Source organism: Eschscholzia californica, unplaced genomic scaffold (genome assembly GCF_041429995.1).
Source record: "Eschscholzia californica isolate CP2 unplaced genomic scaffold, dmEscCali1.0.p SCAF_4, whole genome shotgun sequence".
Classification (NCBI taxonomy): Eukaryota; Viridiplantae; Streptophyta; class Magnoliopsida; order Ranunculales; family Papaveraceae; genus Eschscholzia; species Eschscholzia californica.
In genome coordinates, this window is record NW_028238461.1 from 4,113,312 (window position 1) to 4,133,180 (window position 19,869).

At 37.6% G+C, this 19,869-nt stretch overlaps 3 protein-coding genes across 6 annotated transcripts; 2 read left to right on the forward strand and 1 right to left on the reverse strand.

The window, feature by feature from the left end:
• The first annotated feature begins 235 nt into the window (after positions 1–235).
• LOC147541734 (uncharacterized) lies at positions 236–8,069 on the forward strand. 2 transcript variants are annotated; one of them, XM_086673284.1, is made up of 11 exons: positions 236–670; positions 776–3,499; positions 3,829–3,958; positions 4,045–4,136; positions 5,233–5,468; positions 5,815–5,901; positions 5,989–6,088; positions 6,589–6,796; positions 6,884–7,019; positions 7,396–7,447; positions 7,546–8,069. In XM_086673284.1, exons 1-11 carry the CDS (start codon positions 545–547, stop codon positions 7,759–7,761), a joined length of 4,107 nt encoding a protein of 1,368 aa, XP_086529410.1. In that variant the 5' UTR covers positions 236–544; the 3' UTR covers positions 7,762–8,069. The 2 variants fall into 2 exon arrangements, with proteins under 2 accessions (XP_086529410.1, XP_086529411.1); XM_086673285.1 differs by having other exon boundaries at positions 7,586–8,069.
• A 655-nt stretch (positions 8,070–8,724) lies between these two features.
• LOC147541735 (asparagine synthetase [glutamine-hydrolyzing]-like) lies at positions 8,725–13,215 on the reverse strand. 2 transcript variants are annotated; one of them, XM_086673286.1, is made up of 13 exons: positions 12,780–13,215; positions 12,090–12,228; positions 11,874–11,969; positions 11,155–11,296; positions 10,865–11,055; positions 10,608–10,769; positions 10,439–10,519; positions 10,135–10,356; positions 9,914–10,048; positions 9,710–9,790; positions 9,534–9,620; positions 9,332–9,439; positions 8,725–9,242 (listed from the first exon to the last, which is right to left on the reverse strand). In XM_086673286.1, exons 1-13 carry the CDS (start codon positions 12,857–12,859, stop codon positions 8,994–8,996), a joined length of 1,773 nt encoding a protein of 590 aa, XP_086529412.1. In that variant the 5' UTR covers positions 12,860–13,215; the 3' UTR covers positions 8,725–8,993. The 2 variants fall into 2 exon arrangements, with proteins under 2 accessions (XP_086529412.1, XP_086529413.1); XM_086673287.1 differs by having other exon boundaries at positions 11,155–11,539; positions 11,713–11,969; positions 12,780–13,033.
• Positions 13,216–16,071: 2,856 nt separating this feature from the next.
• Positions 16,072–19,095, forward strand: LOC147541736 (uncharacterized). Of its 2 annotated transcripts, XM_086634926.1 has the most exons (5): positions 16,280–16,799; positions 16,990–17,087; positions 17,175–17,240; positions 17,869–18,204; positions 18,241–19,095. In XM_086634926.1, the coding sequence occupies exons 1-5, from the start codon at positions 16,378–16,380 to the stop codon at positions 18,903–18,905; spliced, it is 1,587 nt and encodes a 528-aa protein (XP_086491052.1). In that variant the 5' UTR covers positions 16,280–16,377; the 3' UTR covers positions 18,906–19,095. The 2 variants fall into 2 exon arrangements, with proteins under 2 accessions (XP_086491051.1, XP_086491052.1); XM_086634925.1 differs by having other exon boundaries at positions 16,072–16,799; positions 17,869–19,095.
• Positions 19,096–19,869: the final 774 nt, after the last annotated feature.

Below are 19,869 nucleotides of genomic sequence, written 5' to 3' on the forward strand. Positions count from 1 at the left end.
GGGTACCCACTTTTGATGAGGGTGAATGATACGCCCGTCTCTAAACCGTCTTTTAGTCCAAAGTCAAAAAACGTTGACTAAATAATCTACTATCCAATATTAGACAGTATTGTACACCTTCTCTTAACGTGGTACACAAAATTACGTCAAAAGTTATCTTACCTAGTGCAATTTTCTTGGCGCGAAATTCGGAATTTAGAATGATCTTAAACTTTCGGGTCCCACCCTAAATATCGTACAAGTGGCATATAGTCGTGGCAGCTCATCGTGAAATTACCATCCTGGCATCATCCTCTGATTCTAGAGAGAGAAAGTTTTTGTGATCTTTTTTTGTTGTTTTAGAAAGAGAAACAGAAGTCGGAGAGATAGAGAGAGAGATAGAGAGAGAGAGAGAGAGGGTTTTATGTTTCTTGGAGAAGGGGTTTTATATTCTTCCCTTTTTTGTTACAAAAATTCTCGGAAACTACATTTTCATGCAGTTACTTTTTTCTTCACTCCCACTGCTTAACCTACGCACTCTCTCTGCTTATTCTACACCACTTTCATGGCTATAACTCCTCCTCCTCCTCCTCCTCCCAGTGAAGATCTTTCTGACAAGAAGAAGAAACGTAAGAAGAAAGATTTTGAAGAAACAACTCAACCAAAGCTTCTTCTTAATGACAAAGTTGAGGTAATGTGCGTTTTCTTTGTTTTAAGATTCCTCGGAGTTAATTAGGGCACCGATTGAACCCTTTGAGATAATTTGTTTGTTTTGTTTGCGTGTGTGAATAATTAGGTTAGAAGTACAGAAGAAGGGTTTGCTGGTTCTTGGCATTCTGCAACTATCATTGATTACCGTGATTCAGAACGTCGTGTGAAGTATGATCATTTACTTGAAGATGATGGTTCTAAAGAGCTAACAGAATGGATTGAAGTTTCTCCAGTGATTGAAGGAATCGTCAAAACAGGTGAAAGATTTACTACTGATTATCGTGGTTTAATTAGACCAATACCTCCATTAGTTCGAAATTATTGTCAATTTGGTCTTCATTATGGACTCTGTGTTGATGCTTTAGTTAGTGATGGTTGGTGGGAAGGTGTGGTATTTGATTATGAACATGATAATTCTGAGAGATTAGTTTTTTTCCCTGATTTGGGTGATCAACAAATGGTTAAGGTTGAAAATTTAAGAATAACTCAAGATTGGGATGAAGTAAAAGAAAGCTGGAAATTAAGAGGGAATTGGTTGTTTCTTGAGTTGTTAGAGGAATATGAAAAGGAATGGCCAATTTTAGTTTCGGTTAGGCAAATTTGGTATGAATTAAGGGGACTAGAGGGTTTTAATGACACAATTAAGGAGTGGACTTGTAATGTGAGAGAAATGTGGGGTGATTATGTTCTTGATACGCTTCGTCAAAATGTTGATTTAACTGCCGAACATGTTCTTAATGTAATTCTTTCCGATGAAGTAAAGAAGTTGGACAAGAATCCAACAAAAAAGATTAGGAGTAAAAGGAAATATGAAAGAAAATCTGAACTTATATTGCCAAGTGAGGTTGATTCAAGTCATAAGGATGGAAAAGATCAGTTTGTATTGGCCTTATCAGCTAAGCCTGTAGGAATTTTTTGTCCAGAACATGAAGAGGGTTCTCTTCTTCGTCGGAGAAAGAGAAGAAAAATCCAAGACTCAAATCAGGTAGTTAATCAGATGGAGGTTGATAAAACACTTTTAACCAACAAAAATGGGTTCTCTCATAATGAAGTGTCTCTACCCAACTTTACTTTATCTGCATGTTGTAATTCAAACCGTAAAAACTTTGTTGTTCGGAAAACAGCGGAAAATATTTCAGATTCTGCTGATGGTAATGGGAATGGGAGTGTTTCGATGTTTGATGGGTTTGATAGATCTACATTTCGGAGTGATCCCACTTCCACTGAAAAAAGGGATCATAAAAATAATATGCCAAGCGGAGTAGATGAGGTTCAAAGTGGTAGATTTGTTGAACATGCTAGAAATGGAGTTCACATGGAAGATAGTACAATATACAAGAAGTCCATTGGCAGTCTTTCACATCCGGACTGCATATGGAAAGTCGTACCCCAAGAAGCTGAATACTTGCCTCAAGCATTGGAGAAAATTTTAGTAGAAAAAAAGGGGAGTAGAGGTAAAATACAGATACACGCAAGGAAGCATCTTGCTTATCTAGGTTGGAAGATTGAGTTCAAAAAGGATAACAAGGGCAGATACCGTTATACTTCACCCGAGGGAAAGCATTATTATTCTCTTATCACTTTATCCAACTCCTTGAGAAAAACTGCAATAAAGGATCAGAAATCTTGCTCCGGAGACAGATACAGATATTTGATACCGTCAAATTCTAGTCCAGAACAGCTTCCGCCCTCGAAAATAATTGAACAAGATGAAGCTTGTGATTCTCCTCATTATAATGAACATCTGGATTTAGGCATTCCTGATAGGGAAGTAGCACCTGTTGTTCCTCCTCCTGACGGGTTCATTATTGAACCTGAGGATTGCTTTCAAGCTATCATAAAATTTTACGAGTTCCGAAGGCAGAAAAAGAAGGTGAAGAATGTAACTAAGTGCTTAAGCAGGGAAGACACGAAATACTTATTTGAAAAAGCAAGGGAGCACCTCTTAGCTCTCGGCTGGAAGATATCGAAATATGGTGATCAATATAAATACAAGTCCCCGGGAAAAAGGTCTTACTGTTCTCTTCTGCAGGCTTGCCAAGTATGTCTTGGAGGAAAACGATTAACTCAGAGTACCGGAGTACCGGAATGCTCATTCACTGGTTTAAAGTTGCCTTCTCCAGAAACATGCACCAAGGTCATGAAAAGTACAGTTCCATCAAATAAGCAACACACAGAGGGTGATATCGAGTCACCTACCTCGTCGCTGTCAAAAGAAATTCTTAAAGCTTCAAATGTGGTAGTGAGAGGAGTCAGAGAACATTGGAAGAGACAAAAGAAGAAAAGAAAGACATTTGAATTTCAATCCGTCAATAGTTGCCCAGCACGTGCCCTCAGGTCGAAGAAAAGGGCTAGGAAGGTTCTGGTTCCAAGTCCTGGCCACCACACCCCTCGAACTATTGTTTCTTGGTTGATAGAAAACAATATGATTTTGCCAAGGGCAAGAGTACGTTACTCAAGGAATAGAGAAGATCGCGCAATAAAAGAAGGGAAGGTAAGTCGTGATGGTATTAAGTGCATTTGTTGCCAAAAAGTTTACAGTCTGTCTAGCTTTGCAACTCATGCTGGTGACACTTATGGCCGCCCATCAGCCAGAATATTTTTGGAAGATGGAAGGTCTCTATTAGATTGTCAGAAACAAGTACATCAAAATGCGCTGAAAGGCTCCGTGCCAGATCCATGTGAGAAAACAAAAAGCAGTCTGGTACACAAAGAGGATTATATGTGTTCTGTTTGTCACTATGGGGGTACGTTAGTGTTGTGCGAGCAATGCCCATCTGCATTTCATTTAGGTTGCCTTGGTTTAGAGGTATGGTACTCCTTTTACTTCGTTCACTTCAATTTAGAGTTCGGAATATAAAATGAGTCTGAATCCTGCGCAACTAGGTTTTTTAGTTTTCGACAAGACCCTGAAAAACTTGGTGTCAAGTATGTGACAGTTGTAAAACCAGTCAATACATGTATTCCTCGACTTTCATTAGTGAAAGAACGGTGTCAGTTACTTTACAAAAGTCTGGTGAATAAAATAAGTGTGGGGACATCTCGTTTAGAGGTTTTGCCAAAACATGGAGTCTCAAGATTACAACTCTTTTTGGAGGTACAAAATTGAAATAAACAAGAAATTTTGATTTTGTGTAGGATGTGCCCGAAGGAAATTGGTTCTGCCCTTCTTGTCGGTGTGGAGTTTGTGGCCAGAACGAGTTAGTTGGAGAATCCAAACAATTATCTGAAAAGAAAGTTCTCTCTTGTGATCAGTGCAATCATGAATGTAAGTTAAATACTAACTCTTGCATAACAATAGCATAGCTTGTTACCTTGTCAAAGTGTTTGAAATATGTTCCTGATCTTCTACAGATCATGAGGAGTGCATTAGCAAAAGAGGACTGGTGAAACTGAGAAGTTACCTTGGACGTAATCGGTGGTTTTGCAGTCGGAAATGTGAAAAGGTACTTCGAGATTTCCCTGAAGGTCCTGTTATTTGTTTGTTGTTCTTGTCTTGCTGCACATCATTATTTTCATGAGTTCATTGGTCACAGACGGGAATAGGTATGACTTTGTTATAGGTATATTGCCAATTCGCACTGCAATTGTGATTTACATGTTTATTCAATATAGACCTGGAAATGAGACAGGGTTAGGATGACCTATATGACCGAGGATGAGAAAGGCCATAACTCATATCTGTTTGGTTGGGATAGTTGTAGCATTTGATTCTTGAGCAACTATGTACTGCCTAGTTGGATGTATTTGCAGTAAATGGATATCCTGTTTCCAGTTTACTGGTCGATGTATCTCATGTAACCTTGGTTTAGAGCTGAAGTTACCCAACAAGGACCCTGTTATGAGTTCTACCCATTCCGACATGAATAACTGAGCGTGGCGTAAATGTGATCCGAAGCATTGAATTAAGTAATTGTTTGATGTGGTTTCTCAATGTGTATGCAACAGATGTTATTTCATTTTATTATTGAATTGGATATTAGTATAAATAAGTTATCGCTGAACTAATTTCATCTTATATATTACTGTACAGTAGTGATCTAAAAATTACTGAACTGGAACAAGTATTAGTTGATGGGTCCATGGGTCATGTGAAAAATGTATCACTTCGCTGTTGATTTCTGATAAAAATCCATTATCTTGAAACAGTTTTAAGTTGTAAATTTAGTTTTCATTCAGTATAAAGTCCATCTCCTAGCAGAAACAAATGAGCCTCTCTGTTCGGCAGTGATAACATTTATTAACTGTTTTTTTCGCTTTGCAAAGTTTGCTCATATTATATGCTGTAAATTTTGTCTTAAACTGCTTAACTAAACAGATTCAAAGATTTTAATGTTCTTAGTGGTCTAAAAGAAAAATTGGTGTTTATTTGTTAACATAGAAGATAGAACTTTGAAATTTTTTCAAGTCAAACGACAGTTTCTTGTACTTGGTCTGTTGGTCAAACTACATATACTCGGTGTTATTACATGCATTTGGACGATTTCTCAATGTATTTTTGCATTTCTTTTGGTTCTGATATTGCAGTTCTTTTTTCTGTAGATATTTGTGGGTCTCCACAAACTATTAGGGAAATCGGTTCCGATTGGCGTGGATAATTTATCATGGACTATTCTGAAATCCCCTAAAGACGTTTCCTGTGAGTTTGATATCGACGCCACAACAGAGTATCAAAGCAAGCTCAATGTTGCACTTGGCGTGTTGCATGAGTGCTTTGAGCCCATTCAAGAACCAGGCAGCAAGAGAGATCTCGTCAGAGATGTTCTTTTCAATAATAGGTCATCTTTTTATCTCCACACTCCGTCATCATTGTTTCTTTTCTTTTTTTCCCTTATATTGACATGGTTCAATTTGAAATTATGAACTTCCTTAATTGCTTTTGTTTTAATAAGTGGCGGAGCCATGGAGGGAAATAAAAAGTGTATTACCTTCACCCTCAGATCTGTATGATAAATTCTTACCCAAAAAAAAAAAAATCCCTTCTTAATGTTAGAGAGAAAAAAGTTCATTTCACATATTAGGAAATAATTTTCTACATCTGAACAGAATCGTTGTGTTGTATATCGGTCTGTCTCATGCGTTCTCTCATCTCATGTATGATACTGGTCTATGAAAATTTTGCAGATCAGAGCTGAACCGACTGGACTTTTGGGGATTTTACACTGTCCTTTTGGAGAGAGAAGATGAACTTATCTCTGTAGCTGCAGTTAGGTATGTTATTCTTCATCAAAGTTCTAGTGAGTTAGTTCTGATAGTTTAAATTTTATTCTTATATTCATTTCACATTTGTTTTTTTAGGGTACATAGCGCAAAGGTAGCAGAAGTACCACTTGTTGGTACTTGTGTGCAGTATCGTCGACAGGGGAGATGTCGTATCTTATTTGACGCTATCGAGAAGGTGATTTCGTGCACATTTGTTATTCTAATCTACTGAAAGATTTGAGTTCTCTCTCTCTCTCCCTCCCTCTCTCTCTCTTCCTCTCTATATGTATGTATGTATATATATATATATATATATATATATATATATATATATATTCGGTGCTTGATTATCAAGGTGGACCTTTCCTAAACTAACTAAACGGAGGTGATAGTTGTCTTAGTTTGGTAAATAATAAACAATTTTTTTCTTCACATCCATGTTCGATATTAACTTGATGGATTTTAAGATTTGAACTTTACTACATTTGATCACGCCTCTAAACAAAGTAAAAAACTTCATGCTAAGGACTTGCCAGCTCTCGGTTTATGATAATATCCGTGGTTGTGTTCACAGACATTGGGTGATATATATTAGAGGAGATATCAACTTTGATTATTGTGTGTTCTTCAATAGGAACTGCTAAATAGGGAAGTGAAAAATAAGGTATAACTTTGTATCTTTTATGTGTTCCTTAGAAACTCAGAGAATTGGGAGTCGAGAGGTTGCTTTTACCTGCTGTTCCTCAAGTGCTACATACATGGACCACTTCCTTTGGATTCTCCGAGATGACCAAGTCTGAAAGATTGGAGTTTCTAGAGTACACATTTCTGGATTTTCAAGGCACTACAATGTGCCAGAAAATCTTAACGTTGATACCTGAAGCAAAATCAACAGAACAAGGAGGTCCGTCCTTTTGCGTTACCCTCAATTGCAATTTTTGTTCTCTGAATTCAAATTATTGAGCAACTTACCTTTCTGCAACATTTACAGGAAACCGATCTAAACTATTGAATGGGATCCATCTTAGCAAGGAAAATATTGATATCAACAGGCAGAGTTTCAGTTCTGAAGTAATTCAAACAGAAGAAGCTGAGGATAGTCCAATAGTGGAGCACCAGCAACTATGGTATGCTTCCAACTCTCATTTCCTCTACTTTTCCTTCTTGATTTCAATACAAGTGGGGAATATTAGAGTTTTCTTTTGCTGGAACTATATCAATTTGATCACCTTGTCATATAACTAACAGAAGGGCGGAAAAGAATAAACTTGGCCAAACTTTCATCAGAACATTAATTGAAAAACAAGCTAAAGGAGAAACTTTTTAAGTGCGGGAGAGTTAAAATTAAATGTAAAAATGTCTGAATCTTTCCCAGATGTCTTCTTATGCTGTCTTTATAGATTTTGCTTTTTCTGTTCTGAAGGTTTCTTCTTATTCTGATTTTTTTCTTTTTGTGTGTTACGTTTCCAAGATTAATGATCCTTAACCTTGTGCTTTTCACAGTGTTGCTGTAGAAAATTGTCCAGACTCCATCGAAAACGCTCCTCAGCTCAATGTAGTATACCTTTCCTCTCCAGCAGAATTCATGATTTTGATATACATCCCGACATTTTTATTACCCACATTATTTCTAATTATTTTCGATGCACACAGGGCAAAACACATGAAGAGTCTAACAAATGCTCGTTCATAGGTACCGCTGAGCCCGAGCAAAACCAGAAACACAACATGTGCTCGGTTGGAGGTTCGAAAGAAGCTCGCCAAGCTGAGATGAACTTGGTCTTAGGTGGTCCAGATGAAAAGCAGCAGGGAGAGAGGAGCTGCTCTGTTAAATACTATCGGAGGAGGGGTATGTATAAACCAAGTTAGATCTGACTCTCTAACTAACTTAACTAACTAAGCTAAGAAATCCAAAGACATGAGGAGTTTTGCCGTATAGTCTTAACACGTCTAGCAACAGAAAGATATCTGCTTTTTTTGTTTTGTTTTGTTGAGCTTAGTTGTGAAAAATATAGGCGACTAGATTATTCGTTCTACCGGATGTAGAATTCCATTTTTTGTAGTTCTCGAAAGAGGATATTATGTATAGGACTTTCGAAGAGTTTATAATCTTATACAGTAGAATACTTGACTTTGCAAATGATAATTAAAGAGAAGGAACCGTTCCTTTATTTTCATTCTCTCTTTCTCTTCTGATCAAATTTTACTCTTTTAGAATATATTGTACAGACTTTAGTCAATTAGTGTTGTTGGTACTCTTCGTGTTGTGTAGCACAAATCAACTATGTAAAGGAGCTAAACAACACAATTGGAAACAAACATTTTAAAACCTGACTTAGAAAAAAAGTGATGGAGGCGGCAAAGAGAAAAGAAATGAAGAGTCAGTGTTCTTTTTTGTTTTGGAGGGGAAATGAAAGAAGAGTTCTTAGACTGTTAATAAGATAAGACAACTGTTTAAAATCTGAATAGATGGTGGAAATGAAGGAAGAAGAAGAGAGAAGCAAGTAGAAATAAATAAAAAATTCAGGTTAGGTCGCTAGTCGGCGACTTTTTTAGCGGAGAAGAAGGAAGATGGACCTCTACCATCATACTCATGGTCACAAGCTAAAACAGATCGATCAACCTGTTAGGAACAGATCGAAAAAAACTATTTAGTTAGCCAGGTGGGCATAAAGTCCAACTTGAAACCCCATAATACATTATTACATGATTGGTATGGACCATCTATATGTTGTATAATAGTGGAAGAGCCGAAGTTAAACAAAAGCAAATATGAAAAAACAACCATCTTGCAGAAGCTTAGATCGACATGAAAAAAGAACGGGTTCGAAGGGCAATGAAAATAGTAGAGAATTCATATTACATCACAAGTCATTAATATAGCACAAGTTTTGGAACGTCGAATCGATGGGACATTCATATATTTACACTGGATTTTAACAGATGGAGATTCATAGATAAACTAAAACAGACCCAAACATGGGTACTACTATTTTACAGATACTTAGAAATTAACTCCAATAAAAACAGAAACAAGGACCTGACTCCATACTCTTAGTTTACTAATGGTTGGTTATATACACAAAATATTCTTGTTAATATTAGCTTCGAATGGCGAGACTAGGTGTACTTCCTTCAACCATCTTCTGCACGCCGTTAATGATCTTAGTTGGGACGTTTCCAGTAGCAACTGGACCCTTTATTTTTGGATCATAAGCCAAGGCATGGATTCCTAATGCAGCTCTACCAGATGGGTCGAGATTCTTCGACCAACTGGCATCCCACTCGACGGCCTTGGCGGTACTACAAGCCACACTTGCGCCTCCCGGGACTGTAAGTTTTGCTGAATTCTGCAGGACAAAATGAAGTGATTCAGACCTGTTCCTCTATCGAACTAACAAGAGTTTGTTCTTTATCTTTTTCTAATTCAGTTTATTACCTGTAGGAATAGCCTTTCGAATATCATTCTATAGTAGTAAGCTTCTTTAGATCTCGGTGTATTATGCGGGAAAATGTGCCCCGCATTCAGCATCATTTTGTTGGTGATCTGCAGGATGAAAAACCATTTTAGAGATCGAAACTCAAGTAATAAACGAATACAACGTAGATGCGTTTTTTGTGGAGAGAGAGAGAGAGAGTACATGTTCTTCGGCATGAGCCTTTAGCCCGTCAATCCAACTATATCCAACACCATCACTAAACTGTTCTTTCTGCCTGTAGAGAATATGCTGCATCGTACCAAACGCTCTTATTAGCATCTACTCCATAAGAGAAAATGAGAACTGAAGAGATTCATACACTGATAGAATTGCTATACCTTTGGAAGGTAAGGCCGGTTTTCATCATCGAATGCTTTCCTAAGGACCCATTTCTCAATACGTCCGTCACTCGGATCGATCTGATAAAAATTAGAGCATAGCCACTCCATAAATTCACAATTTGGTACAGAAATGTAGACAAAGAAACAATACTTCCCACATATATATATTCAAGCCAAGAATATTTGAAATTTTAGACATACCATTTTCCACTCAGGATCGATGTCCATTGCCACATTAATGAATTCTTTGTCCAAGAATGGAACCCGAGCTTCTAAACCCCAAGCAGAAGTTGATTTATTAGCTCTCAGACAATCATACAGATGGAGAGCTTTTATCTGAATAAACAAACATCTTTCAGAACTCTACTTATATTTTCTCGTACCACATTTTGTTATGAAGACTAACTTTGTAAATCAAGTACCTTACGACATGTCTCACGATGGAGCTCTTCTTTGTTTGGGGCCTTGTGGAAATACAAATACCCACCAAATATCTCGTCAGAGCCTTCGCCCGAGATTACCATCTTTACTCCTAGTGATTTGATCTTTCGAGATAAAAGAAACATAGGGGTGCTTGCTCGTATCGTTGTCACATCATATGTTTCAATATGGTAGATAACATCTTCAATCGCATCGATTCCATCCTGTTCCATTTTTAAATTACTAAGAGTTGAGAAAACAACACCTTTGTTGAAATCGAAAAGATGATTGTTTTACTTCGATTACCTGAACTGTAAAGTGAAACTCATGGTGGATGGTTCCTAAATAATCTGCAACTTCTCTAGCTGCTTTCAGATCTGGTGAACCCTGATCAAATTGAATGAAGATTTAACTTCAATTCAGTAAAAGACTTCTTTCATAAACTAAATCACTTGGACTGAAATATAGGACTAACCTCAAGGCCAACGCAAAAGGTATGAAGTTGAGGTCCCCATTGCTTTGCTGCCTTCGTAGCGGTCAAGTGGCGAGCCGTGATAGATGCAACTAACGACGAGTCTAAGCCCCCGGATAGCAGAACTCCAAATGGTACATCAGTCATTAGCCTTTTGACAACAGCCTGTAAAGATATGATTTTTAGTCAGAAATGCTTTCACAAAACCTATATTTTAATGGATTGGCAATTTCTTCCAATCTAAAGAAAACTGGACATACATTTTCAAAAGCTTTTCGTAGAACCAATGGATCGTATGGAGTCGAAGGAATAGCCTCAGAGAACCACTTAGGGTTGTACCATCTACGCAGACCACCGTGTTTACTTGAATACAAGTGACCAGGAGGAAATGACTCAAAATGTTCACAATCATCGTTCAGTCCTTTCATTTCAGAAGCAATCCATATTGATCCTAAAAAATAACAACAGGCGATAATCGAGTGAATACGATAACCATAATAATAGCAGGAAATAGAGCAATGCCAAAACGGAAGATTAATCAGAGACTTACCATCAAGTCCCCAACCAATATAGAGGGAGGTTATTCCAATGGCATCTCGAGCAACAATGAAGCTGTTATCGCGAGTGTCGAGCAAAACAAATGAGAACATCCCATCCAACATGTCAACACAATCTTCCCCATACTCTTCATACTGCACAAAGTTGCCAGAGTATGTCACAAAAATGTATTTTTTTTTCTCATCCAATTCAAAACCAATTGACAACTGAGTGGAGAGGACCTAAACATTATATTTTTGGTTACTAGATCGCCCTTCTTCATGTGGGACTATTCTAACATACCACTTGTTGAATCTCTATGTCCAACTAGATTAGTAGCTAAATGTCTCACAATAAGACAGACAGATTTTCAATATCACAAAACTCAAGTGAACTAACTAAAACATGTCAAGGGAAATGATAGAGTGCCCAGCTAGAATGCCCACTAAAATGCTCAAATTTCCTCATTTAGAAATAAAAGCGGTCCCCACCGAAGTCAAACTTTGAAAAAACCTTATCTTTTAGTGAATCCATGTCAGCTGGGCATTTTAGTGGGCACCGAGCTGGGCACTCTAGCATCTCCCAACTTATATACCAAGAAGGTTTCAAGATCGTCGAACTCTAGGCGAAAATGGTTCATAATCATATATCCTAACTTTCCATTGAGACAGTATTTGGTATTTTCGAACATGGGTAATCTAAGAAAAAAGATTTGGATGAAAAAAGACTAACCAGATGAGCTATAACATCACAGTCACTTCCAGTTCGAAATTGATGGTTTGGTAAGCGGTTTCTTAACTCTTCATGGTTGTAAATTTCTCCATTAACCTGTTTCACACACACCCACACCATTACCATTGAATAATTCATCCTAATAGAATATATCAGAGTAATGAAGAATGATAGATACGATGATGATGATGTTTGGTAGTACTAGTAGCTACTTACAGTAACAACAATGGCTTTGTCTTCATTAAAGAGAGGTTGGTCGCCGGAAGCAGGATCGACGATAGCCAGACGTTGGTGGGATAAAAAACAGTCTCCATGTTGGTATAATCCACTCCAATCAGGTCCTCTGTGCTTCAATCTGAATCAAAATTTTGTAGTATTTTTTTAGATAGAGCTCCAATTTTCTAAAGGGATAACGACTTTAACGATATTTGTAAACAAAATTCCTTGGGCCGCAGGAGAAGAATTGTTCACGTGAACAGTGTTCCAAGGGGGAACATGTGGAAGTAGTCATTTTTAGGTTTTTAAGGCCGGAGTAGTATGTGTCGGGTCACGATCTGATTCAGGCAGGATACTTTCCGGACAGCATAAACAAAGTAAAAATAGAGAGTAGGTTTTCTTATAACCATTTTGTTAAAACCATGGGATTTAAATTAAACATTATTCTTGCCTTGGTGGTGTTCCCTCATCTTTAAAGAAAACATAAATGTGTATTTGGTCATTGGGGTTGACCACACCCGAATGTTGAATGTTGATGTAGTTGGTTCCAATTGGTCAGAACTCGGAGTAAGATGAACGACACGACTAATAGAGTCAGTCACCTTACCATTTGACCTGTAGTCGGTCTTCATTTTCAGATAAAATACAGTAAAACAAAAAAAAAAACACAACAAGAGAGATTAAAAAGACCTGCGCGAAAGCTCAAGCACTCGAACACGTTTGGCTTGAGAATCATCAGAACAACCTAACACTGCTAATATTCCACACATTCTTTTTTTTCTATATTTCTCTCTAAAAACTTGATTCTTGATAAGATGAAGAAGCAAAAAAAGTGGGGAAACAAGGTCAATACAATGTGGGATAAAATGAAGGAGAGAGAGAGAGAATGAAGGGCAAATCAATAGAAACAAACTACTCTATCAAACTCTCTACCTCCTCTATTTATAGTAAACCCACCCACCTCTTACCTAAAAAAAAAAAAAAAAAACTTATGGGGCGACAAAACGCCGTGACGAAAATGACTAACTTCCTTCCTTAATTAGTCATTCCCGTTTGTTTCCAAATCTTTCTAAAAATTCAAGGTTTATCCATTCTCTTTTGGATAATTGCTGACTCATCTCTCTATAGAAAGTCGTAACTATTGACTCATCAATTTCTTTGGACAGCCTGGTCTTCTCCACGTGTTAAGATAAAGACGTGTCTGATTTTCTCAATCAATTTTCCATACAGGTATTGTAACCAAAGTACATGTGCATGTGCACCTATTTAGATCAAAACTTCATATCAGGGTTAGGGTTATAGGAATTGGATTTGGACAGGATTAGAGTGAGGTAGGATTGTGCTACTTGGCAAGTTTATCACAAAAAAAAATCCTGGTTTTGATTTTTTTTTTTTTTGGACTAACACATATCTACAAGTTTAATCGTATTTGCATATTTATATAATTTGTCATAGTGTATCAATGTGGTGTCTCACTGAAGAACCAAAAATATTTTAACAGAAAAAGCAAAGTTGTATCGGGTCAATTGAGGGTTAAGGTTCAAACTGGTTGATCCTAACCTATGAAGGGTCAATTTCTTATGGATAAGGATTACTACTATTTCTTATCCTTTATCTGTCTTCTTCAGTACCATTCCGTACCAACATTGGCCCTACAAAGTACATCCTCGATCCTCCCCATTTGTAACTTTTTTTTTTTTTTTTCTTTTCTTTTTGGAAATAGACTACTATGTGAGATAAGCATTATAATGAGGTTAATACATCAAATATCCGATAAGTTCGATACCTCTTTCATGTTGTTAGGTTTTAGGTCTCTTTCATTCATAGTTTAAATTAAAATATCCGATAAGTTCGATACCTCTTTCATGTTGTTAGGTTTTAGGTCTCTTTCATTCATAGTTTAAATTAGACGGTTATCGTATTCATCACATCTTCATTTTGTATCAATGCCTTGTAACGACTAAAATCGATCGTAGTCGAATTCTCAAAAAAAAAATTCAAAGATTTCATCACTTCTGAGATTCGAACTCAGGACCTCGAGGACTTTTGGAGTATATGTCAACACTTTAACCACTTGGGCAACCAAGTGATGACCTCACCGTTCAGAACTTAATTACTATTGTTCCATATATAACTGGTCATACCCACAGTTGAGATGTGTAAGGCAGTGGATATGGAATGTTATAAAGATGAAGGATGTAACTAGAATGAGAGTTTTCAAAAGTTTGTTAAGTCACTTTGGTGGGCTTTCAGAGAGTCAGTGTCGTTGATTGAGAAGAGGAGTTACAATGGTGTGTTAATCACTTTGGTGTCCTTTCTATTGCTGCCTGAGTGGGTTGTCCGCTTTTAAATGCCTATGTCTATCACATTTGGAAGGAGCGAAATAACAGGGTATTTAGAAGCAATGTAATGTCGCAAGGGCTGATTATTCAGACGAAGTGCGAATAAAGTTGAATACCAGTACCAAAAGGTTTGAAGAAATAGAGTAGAATCGGAGGACCATTAGTCGCTGGAATCTTACTATCTCTCTTCAAAAGCCGGTCTATTTCCCATGCAAATAGACTCGGACGACGATAAGGAGATTCATGATTAATACTAATGGTGCACTAAACGAAGTGGATGCTGGGTAAGGAGCTATTATTCGAGATTCGGAGGGGAATGTTGTTAGAGCAGCCACTGGTAAGGTTGATGGACAAACTATCTTTATACATGGGTTGCAGGGGGTAGAGTTGGGGTTGGAGTTAGCACTTAGTGCTGGGATGCAGGAAGTTGAGCAGGGTCTTCATTCGATGAATATCAAGCTACTTCTTCCAAAACCACATCAGAAATTACCATGGAGGGCGAGACGTTTATGGAAGAAAGTTCATAGGCTTCAGAGCCAATTTTGAAGTATTCAGGTTTTTCATGTATATAGAGAAGCCAACCAAACTGCTGATCACTTGTCAAAGATGAAGCTTGGACCGGGTGTCACTACTTGAATATTAGTCAATTGTCAGTGGAATTAGTCAACATTGTTAATGCGGACTCTAGAGGGACAATGATGATGAGGAAAGGGTGGGACTAATGAAATGATGTAATGTTTTTATTTCTTTGTTATTTTTTGCTTTCTTATTTCACTGTATTCGCTTCGGGCTTCTCCTCTTGTCATTATAAAAAAAAAGTTTGTTAAGTCGGTCAAGTCCAGCTAGGACAAAGTTAGTTATAATTAACTCCTTCTCCAAGTCTGATTCATCTATAAATATGAGATGATCTCTCATTTTATAATAATGAAAATCTCTCCGATTAAACTCATTATCTTTCCATTTTTCTCTCTCTAAAACTTCCTTAAGAAGGTTGTTCGAAAACTCACATGGTATCAGAGCTTCTAGGTTTTGATTGATCAAAATCTGCGCATTCTCTGATTAAACTTATTCTCTTTCCATTTTTCTCTCTCCAAAACTTCTCTAAGAAGGTTGTTCGAAAACTCACTAAGATGTATTAGTATAGGTATATGTATCATATTATCTGGTATGGTTTGTGGTTCTAGCACGATGGAAACAAAATATGGAAAATAATTTAGAAAAAATATCATACATAAAATATTTTAATTTGTTTGAAAACAAACAACTATATGGCTTTGTCACTTAATGTTCGCTAAGCTTTTCATTTTGCTCTAGTTATTGGTTTATAAGTAAATCTTTACTCCTTATGATTTTATGAGTGATACAATCTTAGTTTTCTTACATGACATAGCCACATTAAGGACTCTATGCATTGTTTGCTTAATCACTTAATTATACATTTATATACCACATATGAATCTAAAGACCCCAAAACGAAGAACCCTAACCCTAGAACGGTAGCTGAAAACTCAAAGGAAGAGGAAGAGAGAGAGATAGATATCAAATGGGAGAAGAACCCTAACTCAAAGCGAAGCCAAAGAAGGTTAACTTGATCCGAACCGGACAAAAGGACTCTACGAGATAGTTTGATCAAAGGGTTTGGACTTGCCAGTCCAACACCTTGCTTTGGGCCACGGATTGGTCAGTCCGAGTGGGGGTGCCTACAAATAGATGTCAGGAATTGACCGTCAAATACTCTTTGGGGTCCTATGCAATTTTGGGAGGCGCCTATAGCTGCTCCATGAAAAAGGGGGTGCCCAACTACTTCGGCTTCATTTGCCTCAAAGGAAAGGCAACTCCATTTGATAATAAATCTGCCAGCCTTATAAAATATCTTCTTTTTAACTCATCTTCTAGGGTTTAAAGGGGGTTTATCAAGCAGCAGTGGGAGGAAGAGAAGAATCAAAATGATTCCTCGTCGTGCCCTAGTTTCTCTGAGACAGCAATCAGCTACTCGAAAGACCAACAACAATAACTTCAATTCTCGTTTCACTACTTCATCAGCACCCCAAACCCCTAATCTTAATTCCAATTTTTCCATATCTCAGAATCAAAGACGACTTTCTCTAAGAAGTTTGTTTTCTTATTCTTCTAGCCAAATCGTCGTTCCAACTAAACATGATTTTAGGGTTTTGGGGAGTCGTCCTCTTTCAACACGATCCATGAATGATTCTTCTAATAGGCCTCCTAAGGAAACTATTGTCCTTGATGGTTGTGATTTTGAACACTGGCTTGTTGTTATGGAGCCTCCTGATCCTAATGATCCTAATATCACACGAGACGATATCATTGATAGCTATATCAAAACTCTAACTCAAGTTCTTGGCAGGTATAAAGATTATATTTTTAGGGTTTTCTTTTCTGTTTTCTTGTTTTTCTATTGACATATTTGACTCGTCTAACACTCCAGCTAAATCTGACAAAAATCTGACTCAAGCCAATTCAGGGCTCTGAGTCAGATTTTGAGATCTTTATTAAAGCCTGTAGGTTAATTTGTGTATATATTATGATTGTCGCAGCGAAGAAGAAGCTCGAAAACAAATTTACTCTGTTTCTACAAGGCATTATTTTGCATTCGGATGCATCGTTTCGGAGGAGCTGTCGTATAAGATTAAGGGTACTTTTATTCTCCATTTTGATCTCTGGTTTTCATTCATGATGGTTTTAGGCGTTATATTTTCTAAATTTTGGTGATTTGATACAGAATTGCCGAGGGTTCGATGGGTTCTTCCTGATTCTTACCTAGATGTCAGGAATAAGAGTTATGGAGGTTAGTTCATGATATAAAAAATTCAATACTTCTGTTGAGCTATCTCATTCTAAATTTTTCTTCGCACTGCTATATCATTATGTTAATTTATTTGGATCCTATAATAGATTTGATGGTTGCTTAAGTTATTTTCTGAAATCGTATAACTCATATTCTGAAGTCCAAAAGAGTAAAAGCTATTTGCTAAACTGTATCTCTTCCGTGCACTTGTTTGAATCAGTATGCAGTGCTTATACTAGACTTGGGTTGTGTTAGCCTTTTTCTTATATTCTAATCTGGCTCGCGTGAGTGACTGACTCGGGCTGATTTTGGGTCCATTTGAGTCGGACATCATATAAGTTTGAGTTAATAGTCTATTATCTGAAATATCTTGAAATGGCAACTATACCTCAGCAACGAAGACAAGTCACATTCCGTCAAGTCAGATCAGCCGATTGAGGTTCAGACAGAAAACGAAGACAGCCTTATACCATTGACAATAGTACATCTGCTTCGGGATTTAGTTGTGAATCAGATTTTGGATTTCGAACTGAATAGGATCTTGTTGATGGATTTTGATTGATTGCATACTAAATTGATAATTTCACGGAGAAAAGTACAGTATTCTGATTAAAATTCTTACTTGCAGGAGAACCTTTCATTGATGGTCAAGCAGTACCTTATGACCCCAAGTATCATGACGAATGGGTCAGAAATAATGCTCGAGCGAATGAAAGATCAAAGCGAACAAGGAATGATAGACCAAGGAACTTCGACAGAAGGAGGGATAACATGAATAGTGGGGCAATGCCTCCACCACCCTCCTCAACCCGAAACCCTAATTTCCGAAACCAGGGAGCTCCGAACCAGGATATGCGACCTCCTGCAACCCAAGGGTTCCAAAACCAGGTTCCTCCTGCAACCCAAGGGTTCCAAAACCAGGGTCCACCACCTACCAATCAAGGGTTCCAAAACCAAGGTCCACCTTCTGCCAATCAAGGGTTCCAAAACCAGGGTCCACCTTCTGCCAATCAAGGGTTCCAAAACCAGGGTCCACCTCCTTCTGCCAATCAAGGGTTCCAAAACCAGGCTCCACCTCCTGCAAATCAAGGGTTCCAAAATCAATCTCCACCTTATCGCAATCAAGATTTTGCAAACCGAGGCCCTCCACCACCAGTTCAAAATCGTGATTTCCAGAACAGAGATATCCCGCCTCCAATGCATAACCAAGGTTTCCAAAATAGTTACCAACCACCCCCTCAGGGTCAAGGTTTCCAGAATAGGGATGTGCCACCTCTTATGCAAAACCAAGGATTCCAAGGAAGAAACATGGCGCCCCCACCCCCACCACCACCAGCAGCAGCCGGAAACTGGAATTACCAGAATCGGGACACACCACATCAGCAACAGAGCTATAACCATAATGGACCACCTCCTGAGCAAAACCGGGACTTTCAGTCACCCCCAGTGCAGAACCAAGATTTTCAAAATAGGACTGTGCCACTACCTCCGGGCAATAATAGGGATTTTCAGTACAGAGAAATGGGAAATGTTCCAAATAGAGATATGGGGCCAGGCTTCATGCCAAATAGAGATCATCAGAATGGGAATGGCCCTGCCCTTGGCAATATGAACGCAGAGACACCAAATGCTGATTATCAGAATGTGGTGAACAGAAACTTCTAGGTCAGAAATGTAGGCTTTGGGTAACAAAAAACATTACTCTTTTTATGTCAGTTTACTCTTCGATCGTCATTTATTTTGTGCTGAACTAGAACTTTTTTGGAGTCCAGTAGTAGTTCGGTAAACAGATCATATTAAAGATTGTGACTGCTAACAATATTTAGCTTCTTTTGGCCAAGTCCTTTTGTGTTAAGAGTCATTTTACTATCAAATGGTTCTCACATTTTAACCTTCTCATTGATGGATTATCTTACCTCACAGTGTAATACCTCTTGTCTTATTTGCAACCTGAACAAGGGTGTGTACAAAAGAGTGTCATATATCATTTTCCTATTTGGAGTGTAACCGTAGTAGAATTTCATCATACAAGAAACATTAAGCCTACGGACATTATTCTTTTCTTTTCTTTATTATTGGTGATATTGTTTCCAGACTTAAGATTTTGCTCTTGGGGCCGTTGTATTACTACCACAAGACATTGAAATAGTTGTTATGACATTGTCATCGAAACAATCAAAGAAGAATGAAATTGTGAAGAAATAGTACAAATGAAAATAGAAAAAGAAGAGTCGTGACATCAATAGATCAAAGATGTGATAAGCACGATAACCGTCTAATTCAAACTCTTACAAGAACAGACTATAACTCAACTAAAGTATCGTCTAAAAGCAACGACATTATTTATACCTTAATAATCCAAGTTCAATAAACCATAAAATCCATCTATATTGTTTATACCTTTAAACAACGTCTATATTGTGTAGCCAACAACCTTTGGTTGGAGTGGTAAGAGGTATAATCTTTCATCTAGAGGTCAAGGGTGTTTATACCTTTAAACAACGTCTATATTGTGTAGCCAACAACCTTTGGTTGGAGTGGTAAGAGGTATAATCTTCCATCTAGAGGTCAAGGGTTCGAGACGCACACTAAACAACTCAAAAAAAAAACATCTATATTGTTTCTACCT

Coding starts and splice junctions, on each gene's coding strand:
- LOC147541734 (XM_086673284.1), top strand. CDS start 545: ATGGCTATAACTCCTCCTCCTCCTCCTCCTCCCAGTGAAGATCTTTCT. Junction 3,500..3,828: donor TAGGTTGCCTTGGTTTAGAG/GTATGGTACTCC, acceptor GATTTTGTGTAG/GATGTGCCCGAAGGAAATTG. Junction 6,797..6,883: donor AAAATCAACAGAACAAGGAG/GTCCGTCCTTTT, acceptor CAACATTTACAG/GAAACCGATCTAAACTATTG.
- LOC147541735 (XM_086673286.1), bottom strand. CDS start 12,859: ATGTGTGGAATATTAGCAGTGTTAGGTTGTTCTGATGATTCTCAAGCC. Junction 11,970..12,089: donor ACAAAGCCATTGTTGTTACT/GTAAGTAGCTAC, acceptor TGTGTGAAACAG/GTTAATGGAGAAATTTACAA. Junction 9,243..9,331: donor TCGAAAGGCTATTCCTACAG/GTAATAAACTGA, acceptor TTTGTCCTGCAG/AATTCAGCAAAACTTACAGT.
- LOC147541736 (XM_086634925.1), top strand. CDS start 16,378: ATGATTCCTCGTCGTGCCCTAGTTTCTCTGAGACAGCAATCAGCTACT. Junction 16,800..16,989: donor CTAACTCAAGTTCTTGGCAG/GTATAAAGATTA, acceptor TGATTGTCGCAG/CGAAGAAGAAGCTCGAAAAC. Junction 17,088..17,174: donor GCTGTCGTATAAGATTAAGG/GTACTTTTATTC, acceptor GATTTGATACAG/AATTGCCGAGGGTTCGATGG.